At 46.5% G+C, this 19,003-nt stretch overlaps 1 protein-coding gene and 2 long non-coding RNA genes across 3 annotated transcripts; 2 read left to right on the top strand and 1 right to left on the bottom strand.

Annotated features, from left to right (window-relative positions):
* Positions 1–1,906: 1,906 nt before the first annotated feature.
* Positions 1,907–3,906, bottom strand: LOC308470201. Its single transcript, XR_013982252.1, has 2 exons — positions 3,772–3,906; positions 1,907–2,412 (listed from the first exon to the last, which is right to left on the bottom strand). It is a non-coding gene; the product is annotated as an uncharacterized lncRNA (long non-coding RNA).
* A 217-nt stretch (positions 3,907–4,123) lies between these two features.
* Positions 4,124–7,722, top strand: LOC308470236. The gene is made up of 3 exons (XR_013982289.1): positions 4,124–4,223; positions 6,990–7,209; positions 7,683–7,722. It is a non-coding gene; the product is annotated as an uncharacterized lncRNA (long non-coding RNA).
* A 4,063-nt stretch (positions 7,723–11,785) lies between these two features.
* On the top strand, positions 11,786–16,529 carry LOC308470056 (uncharacterized protein; the record flags this gene model as incomplete). Its single annotated transcript, XM_080993302.1, has 2 exons — positions 11,786–11,819; positions 14,481–16,529. The coding sequence occupies 2 exons, from the start codon at positions 11,786–11,788 to the stop codon at positions 15,338–15,340; spliced, it is 894 nt and encodes a 297-aa protein (XP_080849428.1). The 3' UTR covers positions 15,341–16,529.
* Between the last annotated feature and the right edge of the window lie 2,474 nt (positions 16,530–19,003).

Below are 19,003 nucleotides of genomic sequence, written 5' to 3'. Positions count from 1 at the left end.
GACTCACAGCTGTCCATGGAGGTACAGCTTAATTCTGTGTCCAGGGCGGCTGTCTACCAGCTCCCTCTGGTACGCAGGCTAGGACCCTACCTGCCCGCAGACTGTCTCGCCAGTGGTGCATGCTCTGTTTATCTCCTGCTTGGACTACTGTAACGTGCTCTACGTGGGGCTGCCTTTGAAGGTAACCCAGAAACTACAACTGATCCAGAATGCAGCAGCTAGACTTGTGGCTGGGGGCGGCCGCCAGGACCACATAACACCGGTCCTGAGAGATCTGCATTGGCTCCCAGTACGTTTCCGAGCACAATTCAAAGTGTTGGTGCTGACCTTTAAAGCCCTAAACGGACTCAGTCCTGTATACCTGAAGGAGCATCTCCACCCCCATCGTTCAGCCCGGACACTGAGGTGCAGCGCCGAGGGTCTTCTGGCGGTTACAGGGAACCAGACAGAGGGCCTTCTCGGTAGTGGCACCCGCCCTGTGGAATGCCCTCCCTTCAGATGTGAAGGAAATAAGTAGCTATCTTGTCTTTAAAAGACATCTGAAGGAAGCCCTGTTTAGGGAAGTTTTTAATATTTAATGCTGTACAGTGGTGCCTCGCAAGACGAAATTAATTCGTTCCGCAAGTTTTTTCTTCTTGCGAGTTTTTCGTCTTGCGAAGCACGGTTTCCCATAGGAATGCATTGAAAATCAATCAATGCGTTCCTATGGAAACCGCCTTCAGACCAGGTCCGGGGACAGTCTGTCCCCCGACCTCTTCTGAAGGCTGGGGGGGGGGGGGGACAAGGGCTTTTCTTCCCACCGCCAGCCTTCAGAAGGCTGTTCTGAAGGCTGGCGGTGGGAAGAAAAGCCCTTCTCCCCACCTCCCGCCCCGCAAGCTCCGGGGACAGGAGGGCTTTGCTGCCGACCGCCAGCATTTTAAAAGCCCCCGCTGTCCCGGGGCGATTTTAAAATGCTGGCAGGCGGCAGCGAAGCCCCCGCTGTCCCGGGGCGATTTTAAAATGCTGGCGGGCGGCAGCGAAGCCTCCACTGTCCAGGGGCGATTTTAAAATGCTGGCGGGCGGCAGCGAAGGGTTCGCTGCCGCCTGCCAGCATTTTAAAAGCCCCCGGGGCAGCGGAGACTTCTCCGCTGTCCCGGGCGATACTATTATTATTATTATTATTAAAATACCCCCCCCAAATGGTTTTCAGTTTGTCCCACGATTCCTTGGCATCGGTCCGAGTGGCTTTGCCCTTGCCCTTCCACTTTCCCCAGGAAAACCTGCTCTTTAGTGGTAAATCGGAACAACAAATATCCATCATGATTGACATTGGCTCCAATTCAGCAGTAAAGATTAGGTTTCCCCAGGGGGAAGGCAAGTCTGGAGATGAGTAACCAGGGTTTCCCAAACTTGGGTCTCCAGCTGTTTTGGGACTACAATTCCCATCATCCCTTACCACTGGTCCTGCTAGCTAGGGATGATGGGAGTTGTAGTCCAAAAAAGCAGCAGAAGTGTAAAAATACTGAGCTAGATGGACCAAAGTTATAAGGCAGCTCCCTAAGTCCGTTGAAGTCAAATAAACAATAAATAAAGCAACTATATACTGTAATATGGATCCTCCCCAAATCCAGCGTGGGTAGTTGGGAGGCTGCGAACTGAGCAGATGTGATGTGGCCCCCCCACTTTCCACATACTGTGCATTACAGTGGTACCTCGGGTTAAGAACTTAATTCGTTCTGGAGGTCCGTTCTTAGCCTGAAACTGTGCTTAACCTGAAGCACCACTTTAGCTAATGCCGCCCCCCCCAAAAAAAACTTTTTCCAGCCTCCAGCTATTGACCTGGCTCCAACCAAGAGGAAATTAATAAGACCTTTCTTTACGGAGGAGTTTTTGGGCGAGTGAAAACAGAGAGAAGAACTAAGGGGTCTACTTTTGGGAATGATGCGGTTATTTATTTATATTTAAATTTGCATAATTTTGCCCCTTCATCCGCAGATCTCGGGGCAGTTTGCAGCGTGAAAATACACAGCATAAACCACAAAATACAGGAACAAACCAATAACCCCGCTCCCCACACCCCATCGTATTTTAGAAACGCAACCAAAGTTCAAATCCCAAACGCTAGCGACGCGTGGAAGTGGGAACATCGTTCTGAGCTTCTCTTTGGGGCCTCTGGAAGCTGGGGCCCCTCCCACAAATTTGGCCATACCTGATCAGTCTGGCATTTCCAGCTTTTCCTGTTCTGGGGGTCCCCCATGCAAACCCCTTTCCCTGGGGAAAGAGGGGCTCTGGCAAGGGGTCCTAAGAAGAGCCTTGTAGATCAATCCAATGGCCCATTTTGTCTAGCATCCTGTGTCACAGCTGTCAACCGGATTCCCCAAAGGGAATCCCATGAGCAGGACATGCTATCTCTTCTCCTTTGGTTTCCAGCATCTGAAATAGGGAAGCATGAGTATCAACAAGGTTGGCAGCCATTGCTAGGCCTCTCCTCCACGTATCTCTCCAATCCTCTTTTAAAGCCCACCATTTTCACCTCCTGCCAAAGCGAGTTCCACCATTAAACCACGCACTGCATGAAACAGTCCTTTATATTTTTATCTGTCCTCCATCTGGCTCCCAGTACGTTTCCGAGCACAATTCAAAGTGTTGGTGCTAACCTTTAAAGCCCTGAACGGCCTTGCTCCTGTATACCTGAAGGAGCGTCTCCACGCCCATCATTCTGCCCGGACACTGAGGTCCAGTGCTGAGGGCCTTCTGGTGGTTCCCTCACTGCGAGAAGCCAAGTTACAGGGAACCAGGCAGAGGGCCTTCTCTGGTGCCTGCCCTGTGGAACGCCCTCCCACCAGATGTCAAAGAGCACAACAACAACCAGACTTTTAGAAGACATCTGAAGGCAGCCCTGTTTAGGGAAGCTTTTAATATTTGATGCATTACACTGGTACCTCTGGTTGCGAACAGGATCCGTTCCGGAGCCCCGTTCACAACGTGAGCAGAACGCAACCTGCGTTTGCACGTGCGCGGGTCGCGATTCGCCGCTTCTGCACATGACATCATTTTGAGCATCTGCGCATGCGCAAGCGGCAAAACCCGGAAGTAACACTTTCCGGTACTTCTGGATCGCCGCAGGATGCAACCTGAAAAGATTTAACCTGAAGCAAACATAATAAGAGGTATGACTGTACAGTGGTACCTCGGGTTAAGTACTTAATTCGTTCTGGAGGTCCGTTCTTAACCTGAAACTGTTCTTAACCTGAAGCACCACTTCAGCTAATGGGGCCTCCTGCTGCCGCCGCGCCGCCAGAGCATGATTTCTGTTCTCATCCTGAAGCAAAGTTCTTAACCTGAAGCACCATTTCTGGGTTAGCAGTCTGTAACCTGAAGCGTATGTAACCCGAGGTACCACTGTACTGTATTTTAATATTTTGTTGGAAGCCGCCCAGAGTGGCTGGGGAAGCCCAGCCAGATGGGTGGGGTATAAATAAATTATTATTATTATTATTATTATTATTATTATTATCTCCCAGCATCCAGCTTCGTTGGTGGTCCACGAATCATGGAATTGGAAGGGACCTTACAGGTCATCTAGTCCAACCCCCTGCGACGCAGGAATCTTTTGCCCGACACGGGGCTCGCACCCACGACCCTGAGATTAAGAGTCTCCTTGCTTGACCCGCGGATCTCTCTAGTGTTAGGAAGAAGAGGGCAGGGAAACGGTGCTGCGCCTTGCACCCACTTTCCCCGCGCCACGACGCGTGATTCTGCAAACTTCCACCCAGTCGCCTCTTCACTCACCTTTCCTCTGAACTGCAAAGTCCCAAGCGTTGCAAACCTTTCTTCGCAGGGGAGTCCCGCGTCTGCAAAAGCTCGGCCTGCCCTCCGCGCAGCGGCTGGGGGAGAGAGAGGGGTGTCCCCCCTTGCAGAAGGGAATAAAGAGGGTGGGAATCCGGGAGACCCCGGCCCCACAAATCCCGCAGCCCCTTCCCTGGAGCTGAGGACCAAGCGGAGGAAAAGCTTGCAAAAGGAGGAGGAGGAGGAGGAGAAACCTTCAGGCTTGCAGAGGGTGGCGGCTCAGCTCCTGCCACTCAGTCCTCCGGGGTGGGGGGCAAAGGAACCGAGCCCTGGTTCCTAGAGAGGCAGGAAGCTGTCGTCAAAGTCAGGGAGGGTGGCATTCCCTCCATGTTCCCCGGAAGAGATAGGCAATAGGCGAGGAGAGGAGGAGGCTGGACCGGGCAGAGGTCAAAGAGGTGACTACAGGGCGGGGTGGGTGTGCTCAGCATAGGGAGAAAGAGTTGCTGGGGCGGGGGGAGGATCGATAGGGGAAAGTCCCCCACCTCCTGCTCCAAAATAGGATGCTGGATCCACATATATATTGGACTATTCCAACCTCTTTTCCTTAATGGCTCCTGTTGATGCTCAGGCTCCACAGAAAAAGCAATTTGGCTCCAGAAATTCATTTTGGTTCTGCAGATAAGATATAATTATTATAATTATAATTATTATTATTATTATATTTATACCCTGCCCTCCCCGGCCAGAGCCGGGCTCAGGGCGGCTAACACCAGTAAAATTACAGTAAAATCATAATGGGGGGGGGGGGGAACCAATTTAAAATACAATGGTACCTCGGGTTAAGAACTTAATTCGTTCCGGAGGTCTGTTCTTAACCTGAAACTGTTCTTAACCTGAAGCACCACTTTAGCTAATGGGGCCTCGTGCTGCCACTGCACAATTTCTGTTCTCGTCCTGAAGCAAAGTTCTTAACCTGAGGTACTATTTCTGGGTTAGTGGAGTCTGTAACCTGAAGCATCTGTAACCTGAAGCGTATGTAACCTGAAGCATATGTAACCCGAGGTACCACTGTACAATGCAGCCTCATTTAAAAAGTAGCCCATAGATCAAAGGGGAGGGAAACATAAAGGTCAGGCTGAGTCCAAACCAAAGACCAGGCGGAACAGCTCCATCTTGCAGGCCCTGCAGACAGATGTCAAGTCCCGCAGGGCCCTAGTCTCTAGTGACAGAGCGTTCCACCAAGTCGGGGCCAGTACTGAAAAGGCCCTGGCCCTAGTTGAGACCAATCTAACCACCTTGCAACCTGGGACCTCCAAAATGCTGTCATTTGTGGACCTTAAGGTCCTCCGCGGGGCATACCAGGAGTGCTGGAAAGAAGATAAAGTCCCTACCAGAGAAGATTGGCAGATCAAATTGATGGATTAGGCCAAAATGGCTAAAATGACCAGAAGACTCAGAAATCAGGAAGACCAAAATGTTAACAAGGAATGGGGGAAATTGATAACTTATCTTAAAAACCATTGTAAACAGTTAAAATCCATTAGTAGGATTGGAAAAACACTTGTAGTTGCGAGCAATCTAACTGATAGAATTCTACAAGATGCGGTGTTTGTGTGTGAAAACAGCCCAGATCCATTGATTCCCAGATGGAGACGTCAGGCGCCAATCTGGCACCAAAGTATCTTCACTTTGCGCCATCCTTGGTGCCAGGATGGCACTCTCCACTTGGTCGCAAGTGGTTGAAAGCCAGGTGCAAAGTGTGCCTGGCACCTGGTTAATTTCAAACACTGGGAAGGGGCAGTCTCTCCTCCCCTGCCTCTGGTACACTGTTTTCCAGATCCCCCAGAGCGGATTTGGGCAGAGCACAAGGACAATGTGGGGAGAAGGTGAGAGAAGCCCCCTTGCGCCTGTGCTGGGTTTTACTAGCGCAACTGGACAATAGATTGCCTCCCATATTTTTTAAAGTTATGTCCTAGACTTGACAAAAAGGGTTCACTTACAAAGCCTTAAATTGTTGACAAGCTGGAGGAGAAGGAAAGGCTTTGTGGAAGCAGGAAGTGGAGATGAGATGGAAGGGGAATTGAGATGGTTGGACTTTGCTGCGTTGGCGAAGAAGGAAGGACATTCCCAAGAATGCAGGACAGTCTAGAACTACTGTTTGATCGCGGGCCGTCCCTGGTCAATCTTAGGACCCTTAGCAATTTCTAAGCATAAAATAAAATAAAGTTCAACAACTCTGGCTCCCTAAAAAAAGCCCAACAACTCTGGTCAATCACAGTCTCTGGTATTATCTGAAGAAGTGTGCATGCACACAAAAGCTCACACCAATAACTAACTTAAAGGTAAAGGGATCCCTGATCATTAGGTCCAGTCGTGACCAACTCTGGGGTTGCGACGCTCATCTCGCTTTATTGGCCGAGGGAGCTGGCGTACAGCTTCTGGGTCATGTGGCCACCATGACTAAGCTGCTTCTGCCGAACCAGAGCAGCGCACGGAAACGCCGTTTACCTTCCCGCAGAAGCAGTACCTATTTATCTACTTACACTTTGACGTGCTTTTGAACTGCTAGGTTGGCAGGAGCAGGGACCGAGCAACGGGAGCTCACCCCGTCGCGGGGATTTGAACCGCCAACCTTCTGATCGGCAAGTCCTAGGCTCTGTGGTTTAACCCACAGCACCACCCGCGTCCCATAATACAGTGGTACCTCGGGTTAAGTACTTAATTCTTTCCGGAGGTCCATACTTAACCTGAAACTGTTCTTAATCTGAAGCACCACTTTAGCTAATGGGGCATCCTGCTGCCGCCGTGCCGCCAGAGCACGATTTCTGTTCTCATCCTGAAGCAAAGTTCTTAACCTAAAGCACTATTTCTGGGTTAGCGGAGTCTGTAACTTGAAGCGTACGTAACCTGAAACGTATGTAACCTGAGGTACCACTGTAACTAACTTAGTTGGTCTCTAAGGTGCTACTGGAAGGAATTTTAAAATTTATTTTATTTTATTTAGTCTCTTGGGAGTTGGACATGCCTAGCCTAGAATAAACAGGGGAGGGGTATGAAAGAGATTTAGGTCGTAGATGTTAAGGGAGGTCAACCACCCTGAAGTCACATGCCATCTATTTATTTAAAGCAGTTACCCCAAAAATTGAGGCAGGTTTTGATATTTAAACTCCTGGAACCCCAAGCTGAACGAATTCTTCCCATGCCCTTTCTGCCCTCTGCAGGCAGTGCAGTGACCCCGCTTGAGAGCTACCCCTGCTTTCAAGTTCATTGTGAGAACCCCAGATGTAGCTGAGATTACATTTCCTTGTTCCGAAGCTGGCACAATGGCCTCAGAGGCAATACCTGGGTCTTCTCTTCTCTTGGGTGGAGTAGAAACACCTGCCAGGCATCTGCCTCAAGAAAGAGGCGGAGAATCAGTCTGCATACCTCCCTCTCTGTTAGGTGATTACTTGTTTTGCATTTGGCCTTGCAAGATGTCAAAATCATCTAATACAGTGGTGCCTCGCAAGACGAAAAGAATCCGTTCTGTGATTCTCTTCGTCTAGTGGTTTTTTTGTCTTGCGAAGCAAGCCCATTGACGGATTAGCGGATTAGCGCTATTAGCGGCTTTTAGCGGCTTATCGGATCAGCTGATAAGCGGCTTAGCGGCTTAGAAAAAGGGGGGGGGGAAGGGGAAAAAACCCGCAGGAACTCACAAGACATTTTCGTCTTGCGAAGCAAGCCCATAGGAGATTCGTTTTGCGAAGCACCTCCAAAACAGAAAACTCCTTCGTCTAGCGAGTTTTCCGTCTTGTGAGGCATTCGTCTTGCGGGGCACCACTGTAAATGAAACCACACATATGACTACCCTGCTATTCTGCTTTCAAATCGGGAGAATCACACATTTTGGATAAATCGTTTTCTTCTTCTTCCAGGATCTGTTGACCGTCCAGGTTCTCTTGACCTTTGAGGAGGAAGTCATTGTTGGAATTCTGCCTGGGTCAGAGGAATGTGCCACAAGCGTAGGCACCGGCAGATATTCCTGTCGACCTCCCCGCGTCTCCCAACCTCTGCTGATAAGCAGGCGAGGTCCGGCGATTCTTCTCAGATGTATGAGAGGAACACACCGTTCTTCCTCTCTCCCCTTTGGTGTCCCCAGGGAGGGGAAAGAAGCAGACAGAAAACTATTTACATCATTTATTTCTGCCTCTTACATCAGTACAGAGAATCATGTCTGCACTTAACAACAGCAAGGAGAAAACTCCTCCCAAGTACATCCAGTACGGGTCATATGACACACACACACTGAGCTAACATCCGGTGCTCAGTACAGAATGGACTGCCCCCTTTGTTCCCATGGCAACAGTCACAAACATCCTGTCTGGCTTTCCAGCCACAAGCAGCTGGCTGAGCTGCTAGAACCTTTGCTTGCTGCAGCATTGGTGCTTTATGGTAACATACTCCCCCTAAAGTATCAATGTGTGCTGCGAGCAAAGCGTCATCCAGAGAAGAAAACAAACAGTTGTTATATTTATAACATTCCCCTGTTGTTTCAGTTCCACCCTTGGAACTCCCCGCCACTGGTTTAACCAATGTACCTCTCTGGTTGTGTGACTTCGCATTACCTCGGTTAACAACTCTCTGTTGTGCCTTTGTCTCTGACTCAGACACAGCTTCAATCTGTCCTTGGTCGTTTACAATAGCAACATATGCAAGGTTAGCAAACTCCTTTGAATACCTCTTGGGTGGTACACCCTTCGTTGCTCTCTCAGACCTGCGTATGAGGTTCTGATCCTCTGTGCTCACCGGTTCAACCTTTGAACTCTCTGGAGAACCAGTACTAAGCTTAATCAATGGTTCATCCTCCTCTTCTGAGGGTCTAGTCATTATGTGAGATTTCCTCTCAATGACTGTGACAACTGAGCTGTCTGAGCTATCGCTGTCATCATCAGTACTACTGAACTCAATAAGATCAAACTCATCATCATCATCATCCTCTGAATCGTTTCCTGTGGGAAATGTCTGTTCTACAACCCGCTCTTGCTTTGGAGCACTCTCTAGGAACTTTGTGAGAATCACCTGACCAGATTCAGACAAAATTACTCTGTAGAGACCCTTTTCATAACCCACAAAAATGCCTCTGGCATTCTTTACTCCACCTGGAGCTTCTGTTCTCACATGAGACCCGAAAACCTTAAAATAGACAACAGAAGGTTTTCTATTGAACAGCTTCTCAAAAGGAGAACATCCCAACTCTGTTGAGACCTTTCTCAACCACACATGAAGATAGGACGCTAGCGATTCGGCCCAATATTCATGTGGCAAATGTGAACTCAGCAATTGCGCATTCATCCCCTTTTGCAATTCTTTGTTCACTTTTACACAAACCCCCCTGTTCCACGCTTCTTGCGAGACTGCCACTTTGTGGTCTATCCCTTTTCCATCCAGGAACTTCTGAAACTTCTGCAACAGAAAAATTTGCTTCTCATCTGTGAAAAGACAATCAATGTTAGCATCATGCATATTTTTAACCTTGTCACAAAACTCCTGAAACTTTTCTAAAGTTTCTTGCGGTTTCTCCATCATATAAACCCAAGAATAATTAGTGAAACAATCCACACACAAAAGGTAAAATCGTGCACCGCCTCTAGATGGTTCTAGAGGACCAATCACATCAGCATACACCCGCTGAAATGCTCTGTCGACCTTCTTGGTCTTAGTGCTCACACTGGTCATGCCTGCAAGAGAGATTTCGTTAAAAACAGAGGAATTACATTTCATGTAATCACTTTGATCAAAAGTCAACAAATACAGTCCATCTTTCTCTTTGGCAGTAAGAAACAGTTCTCCATCTTTGTAGATCTTGCAGCTTTTAGCATCATAGGACAGTTTCAGTCCTTTCTTTGCAATCTGCGACACGCTCAGCAGATTAAATCTCAGTTCTGGAACCAGGTAAACATTGCTTATAGTCAGGTTCAGACTCTCAAGATACACAGTTCCAATTCCAGTTGCTTCCAACTCCTGACCGTTGGCCTGTTTCACAGTGAAGCTTTGCTTCTTCAACGTCGAAAATAGTCCTCTGTGCGGGCACAAATGTTTTGTACAGCCCGTGTCGATTATGAATGCGTTCCCAACATCTGGCGTGGTTCCTTTCGCCATCATAGCCTTTGCAGGTTTCACCTGGCACTTGGTACGGCTTTTGCCTGACGCCTCAGGCTTCGTAGAGCTGCTCTTTGCTCCTCTTGACTGGCGCGGCTTCTTACAGTTTCGCTGTAGATGCCCAGTCTGTCCACAATTGTAGCATCGGACAGCACTCAATGCTACACCATGCTCTCCAGTAGCATCAGCAGTGGGGGAATTAGAACTCTGTTCTTCCCTCCCTCTGTCTTTTTCTTCCAGTGCAGCAAGTCTGTCGTGTTCATTCAGGACCACAGCACAAACTCTCTCCGCGGTCAGCTGCGCGGCCGGTAGGGAACCAAGCTGACTGGCAACAACCTTGTAGGTGCGGCTAAGGCTGTTTATCATCATGAAGCAAAACACTTCCTCCTGAAGACGGAAATTGCGTTCCACCATCTGTTGACGCAGAAACTTCATTTCTGTCAGGTGCGCTTGAACATCTCCATCAGGCGCAAGTCTCAGATTGGTCAATTTCTCAAAATACAGCAACGCTGAAGAACCAGCATCTCTCTGATGCGTTGTACGCAGCGTGTCCCATACCTCTTTCGCATTTTCTAAATGCTGAACATGCACCAACTGATCATCTGAGACACACAGAATTATAGCAGTCCTGGCCCTTACATTCTGTGACTCCCAACCTCTGGTTGGTGCTGCAGGGATGGGGTTTTCAATTACATCAAAAAGCCTCTGATTCTGCAGCAGGGCCTTCATCTTTACAGACCAAGATGAATAATTGTCATTGGTTAAGCAAGGAGGGCAAGGCAAACCTCCCCCTTTCTTGGCATCCATCTTGAAGCCAAGCCTCTTTCACGCTGTCAAACAAACTGTAAAATCCAACAGTCGTTTTTTTCTTTCTCACGCAGCAAACTGCAAATTGTTTACGCTCTTTGCACCTGGCAGCTAAACTCAGGCTGCTATTGAAAAGTCCCTTCCAAGAGCTCGTAAACCTTGTAGCCAAAACATTCTCTGGTTTTGTTTCGCTTTCCCACGCTTACACTCAGAGTCCAGCCCCTTTGCCAGTAACTTTCCAGGACCGTTACCTAGCAACAATGCATTCCAATAGGACTTCTTATCTACCACAAAAATTTGTGGAATGCAGGCTGAGCTTCCAAGCTGCAGGCCTCTTCCTCCGGAGCTTTTGTTTTCTTTGAAACGCAGCTCCGTGAACCAGGGAATTAATCTTCCTGCGTTCACACTTTTAGCCCGAAATGCAGCATACCTTGAACTTTGTTGCTCTGGAAAACACCTCTTCTTTCCATCAGCTGTCTGTGGAGCCTCTGGCTGCTTTCAGACGCTTCTCTTCCTCCTTGGAGTAGAGGAGGACAATCCACCAGCCTCTCATGCAGATGTCCGATGAATCGCAACCATCCGAAGGCTGCCACTGTTGGAATTCTGCCTGGGTCAGAGGAATGTGCCACAAGCGTAGGCACCGGCAGATATTCCTGTCGACCTCCCCGCGTCTCCCAACCTCTGCTGATAAGCAGGCGAGGTCCGGCGATTCTTCTCAGATGTATGAGAGGAACACACCGTTCTTCCTCTCTCCCCTTTGGTGTCCCCAGGGAGGGGAAAGAAGCAGACAGAAAACTATTTACATCATTTATTTCTGCCTCTTACATCAGTACAGAGAATCATGTCTGCACTTAACAACAGCAAGGAGAAAACTCCTCCCAAGTACATCCAGTACGGGTCATATGACACACACACACTGAGCTAACATCCGGTGCTCAGTACAGAATGGACTGCCCCCTTTGTTCCCATGGCAACAGTCACAAACATCCTGTCTGGCTTTCCAGCCACAAGCAGCTGGCTGAGCTGCTAGAACCTTTGCTTGCTGCAGCATTGGTGCTTTATGGTAACAGTCATGGAGGAAAATTATGAGACCGTTGCCTCTCTTGGTAAGGACATACTGGTATTTGTTTGACTGGTAAATGTCAAAGGTATGAATTTAGTGCAGGTGACTCCCCACTTCTATGGGGGTTTATATTCCCTGGTACCACACATATATGTGAAATCGTGTATAGCGTTGGGTTCAAAGAGACTGATTTGGAATGGAAATGTTTTATTGAATATATGAAAACTGATCGTATACATTTATAATTAGCAGGATTGAAGTAAAAATGCAGTGAGTTAAGCTATACAGTGGTACCTCGGGTTACAGACGCTACAGGTTACAGACGCTTCAGGTTACAAACTCCGCTAACCCAGAATTAGTACCTTGGGTTAAGAACTTTGCTTCAGGATGAGAACAGAAATCGTGCGGCGGCAGTGGGAGGCCCCATTAGCTGAAGTGGTGCTTCAGGTTAAGAACAGTTTCAGGTTAAGAACGGACCTCTGGAACGGATTAAGTTCTTAACCCGAGGTACCACTGTATAGAATTATAATAGAATTATAATATAATTATCTTATTGACTTGGAGAGGATCTGCAAAGAGGAGTGGAACAAAATACCTCCTGAGATGTGTACAAACCTGGTGGCCACCTACAAGAAACGTCTGACCTCTGCAATTGCCAACAAGGGTTTTGCCACCAAGTACTAAGTCATCTTTTGCAAAGGGATCAAATACTTATTTCACTCATTATAATGCACATCAATCTCTGACTTTTGTCTTCTGGGTTTCTGGGGGTTTTCCTGTTGTTATTTTGTCTCTCACAGCTACAATAAACCTACCATTAAAATTATGGACTGGTCGGTTCTTCGTCAGAGAGCAAACGGGCAAATTTAGCAAATACTTCCCCCCCCCCTCACTGTAAGTTCTGCAGTATAACCCCCAGGAGATGGTTCAAGCCAAGCTCCATATCCAGTGAGTGGGCTCATATTTACAAGTACAAGGCTAAACCTCCTTGGGGCCACAGAGCTGTCTCCTTTTTCTCTGGTGCAGAAGTTTACAAAATCAGAACAACTCTACTCATTATCCTTGAGGTCATAGAAATGACTCAGTCTGAAGAGGCTGAATATTTTGTGGTCAAAAGTAGCCAGGCTTGTCTGTTTCCTTCAAAGAATCCGCCCTGAATTACTGTTCAGAAAATCCCAAAGAAGCAGAAAGTGCAGCAGATAAATGCTTAGCTGTGTTGTGGAGCTCCTTTTGGTCTGGGAGTAGTAAGAATTTGTCCATTCCTGTGTAAAATCATCTGGGGCAAGGGGTGGGTGGGATTTGACCCATCAGGATGCAAGTTCTCCTGGTTGACATCTTCAAGGGTTTATAAAAGAGAATGGACAAATTCATGTAAGATCTGAATGCAAGTACAGTGGTACCGTAGTTCTCAAACTTAATCCGTTCTGGAATTCTGTTCCAAAACCAAAGCGTTCCAAAACCAAGGCGTGCTTTCCCATAGAAAGTAATGCAAAATAGATTAATCCGTTCCAGACTTTTAAAAACAACCCCTAAAACAGCAATTTAACTACCAACATTAGAAGAATGGAGGATGAAATTGATGGACTACGCAGAATTAGACAAACTAACAGGAAGAATCCGAGACCGGCAGGACCAGAGGTTTACCGAAAACTGGACTAAATTTGCTGAGTATCTGAAAAGTATTTGTGATGATCAGGTTATGTTTGTAGGACTACAAGAAGTTCTGTGAGGAGTAATTTAAGAAATATTGTAAAAATGGAAAGGGAGAAATGATTTGTTAGAAAAGGTAAAGGCAATATTAAGAATTGCAAGAGAAATAATCAAGATGGAAGGCTATCAGAGATGCTGAAGGAAGTCTAAACAAGGACATATGTATAATAATTTGTGTGGTATGTCTTAAAAAAATTGTATGCTAAAAAGAATAAAAAATATTATATAAAAAAATAAAACAGCAATTTAACATGAATTTTGCTATCTAACGAGACCATTGATCCATAAAATGAAAGCAATAAACAATGTACTGCAGTCACACACTCAATCAATCAATCAATCAATCCATCAGTAGCTGAACTGGGTTCCACACAGTCACAAAAACAAAACAAAAAAGAACTGCAAAAACGCAAAATAAATAGCAAAGACAGACAGACCTCAACGTAACACTCAAAACAGGCGTGGCACTCAAATCGGAAACGTAACGCTCAAATCGGAAGCATAACACTCAAATCGTCAGCGTAACACTCAAAACGGAGCACGTTCAGCTTCTGAAAAAAGTTCGCAAACCAGGACACACACTTCCGGGTTTGCAGTGTTTGGGTTCCAAGGCGTTTGAGAACCAAGGTACCACTGTAGTTCTGGTTGACATCTTCAGGAGTTTATAAAAGAAATTGGACAAAATCATGTAAGATCTTAATGGCTATTAGTTATGATGACTATGTGCTAAGCTCTGGAATCAAGGGAGCAGAAGAAGTCGTCTCCTGCTTTTATGTTCTGCTAGCAGGGTAGGCTACTGTGGGGATCCTGCACTTGGTCTGATCCAGATGGGCTTTTGTTAAAAAGAGGAGGGATGGCTTCCACGTTCAACATTTCCCTTCAATGTGGTAAGGTATACCCTAAATTAAAATAGCTCACTAGGCATCCAAAGTGCCCCTGAACTTGACTTAATATACATTGAGTTCATTATTTTCTTCTCCCTCCCCTCTACCAGATGATGAGCAGAACACCGGGAATTATAGAGTGCCACCTGTGGTGTCGTTGGAAACATCTGTGCGTGAAGCAGGAAGAGAAATGTTTGGGAAGCTAAGAGGACAAAAAAGGGACGAAGGAAAACAATCACAGAATGGGAAGAAGAAATCTGCAGGTTCTCAGGGTATTGATGTCTGTAAATTCCTGATCCTACAAAAAGATCCCAAAGGAAACAACGCAGGGGGAAATAGCTATAAATCAACATTAAAGACATGTAGCAGAATCCACACAGGGACAAAGCCATTTAAATGCATGAAGTGTGGAAAGAGCTTCAGTAGGAGCTATAGCCTTACTTTGCATCGAAGAACCCACACAGGGGAGAAGCCCTTTAAATGCAAGGAGTGCGGAAAGAGCTTCAGTCAGAGCAGTAGCCTTAATACACATCAGAGAACACACACAGGAGAAAAACCATTCAAATGCATGGAATGTGGAAAGAGCTTCAGTGTTAGCAATAGGCTTTCTTTGCATCAAAGAACACACACAGGGGAGAAGCCATATACATGCACCGAGTGCGGAAAGAGCTTCAGTGACAGCTGTAGCCTTAGTAGACATCAGAGAACACACACAGGGGAGAAACCATTCAAATGCATGGAATGTGGAAAGAGCTTCAGTGATAGCAATAGTCTTTCCTTACATCAAAGAACACATACAGGAGAGAAAGCATTTAAATGTAAGGAGTGTGGAAAGAGCTTCAGTGAGAACAGGACTCGTATTGTGCATGAAAGAATACACACGGGGGAGAAACCACTTAAATGCAAGGAGTGTGGAAAGCGCTTTCGGTCTCACAGTAACCTTACTGTACATCGAAGAACCCATATGTGAGAGAGGCCGTTCTGGATATAGCCTCCATAAAAGCTCAACAACGCCCTTTTTTTTGGTGCGATTTTGCCAAAAACTTTGGCCAAAAAGGAAAAAGGAAAGCTCAACAATGTTGCCCAAAAAAATCTCAACAACTTTTCTGTTCAGATTTTCACAGTTTGAAATATGGCAACCCTAGAGGGGCACAAACATCAGAGAGGTTTAAATGTATGCAATGTGGAAAGAGCTTTAATGTGAAGTGTTAACTTCACATTTAATTGCAGCTTAATAGAAAAGCTCAATTAATGCATGGAGTTTGGAAAGAGCTTCAGTTACAGTGGACTACTTACTGAATTTCAGATAACTCACATAAGGCAATTTGAGGGGTGATGTTAGAGTGGGTTTTAGGGTGTCACTTGAAGGAGGGGAGAGATCTGCGGGCAGGAGGCAATGTGCTCAGGGAAAGGAGGGATAGTGAGAACAAGTAAGTCTCCTCTCAGTAACTTTATAGAGTTCTTTGAAAGCTTCAGTAAACAAATGCAGGAAATAGAATACCTGGAAGTTAGGACAATTAGGACAGCCGGGAATGTAGGAAGCTTTAACTAAAGGGTTTGTGGAAGCCAATCAAGGATTTGGCAATGGGAAAGTATCGTACTTACTTTTAATCTTTCTATGTCATTGGGTCCTTGCCAGATATTTTCATACAGCTTCACAATTTATTTTCCCATACAAATCAATAAATCCCAATGTTATTTATGTATAAAGTGCTTTTGATTTTCCTTTCAAATTCTCTGTGGATTATGCCTTCCTCTTCAATAAATTAAAATGAGTTCACTGTCTTCAGCTCCTGCATTTTAAATAAATGATCAAAATAGGCTTCAGCCTCCAGTCATATCTAGCTGCAACCTTCTTGCTCCTCTGGGGCAAATTGAGGACCACGCTTACATTTGGTAGGCAGGAGGGGAATGAGAACCAGGTTTTGCTAGCGGCCAGATAGCAAGTCTGGCTTCTCCAGGAAGCAGAGGGGTTTTGGGGAAAAGAGGCAGGACATTTGGGGAGTCACTGCTTGCAGAATGGACCGTCCTGGGCCAGACATGCCAGTGGCCTGATTCACAAGAAGGCAACTTTGGACAAGCATGTTTTTCAGAAGCAACCAATCCATGTTGCATGATTGTTAATTATTCTCTTTCCTAGTGTCAAATTTTGTGCCCTTTGCTGACTTGGGGGTCAGTGAAATGGATGTCATGCACAGAAGCACACAGATCACACACAGGGTTCTTTAAGAGTAATTTTTTTAATGTTGCTGCATTCCTAGATCCAAATGCGGGGCAGAATACTCTCCAGGAAGAGAGAGCCTCAGCAGAGGTTTTAAAAAACAAAACATGAAGCAAAGTGTAGTGTGAGAATAAAGGCTGTTAGACCTTTTAAATATCCCAGTGAGTCGCTTACATCAACTTCCCCTTTCTACCCCTGTAGCACACAGTTTGGTAAGTTTTGTTGAAAAATTACTTACAAACTTCAAAGATCAGATTCACGTGCTTTTTCATGCAGCAGCAAGGAAAACACAGGTGGAAAGACTTAGTTACAGAACTTGGTAAAAAATGTTTCTGAACATTCTCCTTTCCCTTCCTCCCCCACAACAAACACTCTGTGAGGTGAGTAGGGCTGAGAGACTTCAAAGAAGTGTGACTAGCTCAAGGTCACCCAGGAGCTGCATGTGGAGGAGCGGAGATGCGAACCCGGTTCACCAGATTACGAGTCTACCGCTCTTAACCACTACACCACACTGGCTCTCTGAAAGAGGATGAACAGTGGAAAGAAGGTGAACAAAAGAACTTTCCTTAACTGTCCGTCACCAGAAGTGAGGAGGTGTGACCTGGTCAAGTCTAGGAACGACGACTTACTCTATGGTCTTAACCCCTTCATGCATTAACTAGAGCTACTCATGCTGGTTATATGAGACTGCATTTCCCGCAGTGCCATCTTTAGTTTTTGTTGAGAGGTGTTCCTTTGTATTCAGATCAGGCCTCAGTACAAGAATGTAGCATTTGGGGATGAAGATGCAGCCCAGAAGCCCAGCACTGGAGGCCAACATAGAGAAGACCTGCACGGCTACCATGTATTTCCCCTTGGTGCTCAGGTAGGTGGGCACAAAGGACACCCAAACACTGCAGAAGACCAGCATGCTGAAAGTGATCAGCTTGGCCTCATTGAAGGCCCCAGGTAGCTTCTTGGCCAGGAAAGCCACTGTGAAGCAGATGGCAGCCAGGAAGCCCATGTAGCCAAGGGCAGCATAAAACATGGCCACAGACCCTTCATTGCACTGCAGGATGATTTCTCCAGGATCAACATGCATGTTAAAGTCTGGGAATGGTGGGGAGATCAACAACCAGGCAGTGCAGAGGAGAACTTGGACACTGGAGCAGGAAAGGACAATAGAGGTGGCCAGATTCCTCCCTAGCCATCTGCTCACCCTGTTCCCTGGCTTTGTGGCCAGGAAGGCCAGCACCACAGTGATGGTTTTTGCCAAGACGGAAGAGACGGCAACCGAGAAGATGATGCTGAATGATGTTCGTTGGAGAAGGCAGGTCACTTTCCCTGGCCGGCCAATGAACAGGAAGGAGCACAAAAAGGAGAACAGAAGAGAGAGGAGGAGAATGTAGGAGAGATCCCGGTTGTTGGCTTTGACTATTGGAGTTTTCAGGAATCTTATGAAAAGTCCTAACACAAAGCATGTGGTTAAAGACAAGAAGAGGGCAAAGGAAGCCAGGAGGATTCCCAAGGGTTCTTCATAAGCGAGGAAGGTAATAATCTTGGGGACACATTTGTCTCTGGCCTCGTTTGGATGCTGATCTTCTGGGCATCTGGTGCAAAGGTTTGCATCTGAGAAGGAGAATGGTGTTAGTATCATTCACACCTATAACTGTCCATATTCCAATATATTAGGGAAAATATGGGAGAGGCTAAAGGCAAGGATGTATAGTAGGGATGGAGAGAGGAAAAAGTTCATCTGAAGAGGTCGTGCTTTGCATACAGAAGCTTACATGCAGAGAGCCAGTGTCGTGCAGTGGTTAAGAGCGGTAGACTCGTAATCTGGTGAACTGGGTTCGCGTTTCCGCTCCTCCACATGCAGCTGCTGGGTGACCTTGAGCTAGTCACACTTCTCTGAAGTCTCTCAGCTCCACTCACCTCACAGAGTGTTTGTTGTGGGGGCAGAAGGGAAAGGAGAATGTTAGCCGCTTTGAGACTCCTTAGGGTAGTGATAAAGCGGAATATCAAATCCAAACTCTTCTTCTTACATCCTACAGAGACTTAGGCACAATTACATCCCTCTGAAATTCTGTACCCTGAACTTTGCATTATCTGATTTTCTGCCCAGGAACCTACACACATCCGTTACAGAATCGTGGCATATTACAGTGGAGTCTCTTGTATCGTGAGGGTTAGCACATGCCTTTGAAAGCAGGAACATTCGAAGAAAGAGCATGATATAAGCCACAAAAAGGGTGGATTGTGGGCAGAATATGCAAAGCCCTCCCCCTGCTCTCTGCAAGGTACCCCAAAGATTGCTTCCCCAAGGTCATTTATTTCAAATCAAAATAAACCGAGTTAATGATAGGGAGTAAAAAAAATTTTTTTACAGAAGCTTCAAGTTAAAAAAAACCACCTTCTTTGCAGCAAATGCCG

Source organism: Podarcis pityusensis (genome assembly GCF_964106645.2).
Source record: "Podarcis pityusensis genome assembly, chromosome: 2".
NCBI lineage: Eukaryota > Metazoa > Chordata > Lepidosauria > Squamata > Lacertidae > Podarcis > Podarcis pityusensis.
Note: the sequence above shows the minus strand (reverse complement) of the source record. Positions and strands in the feature narration are given on the sequence as shown.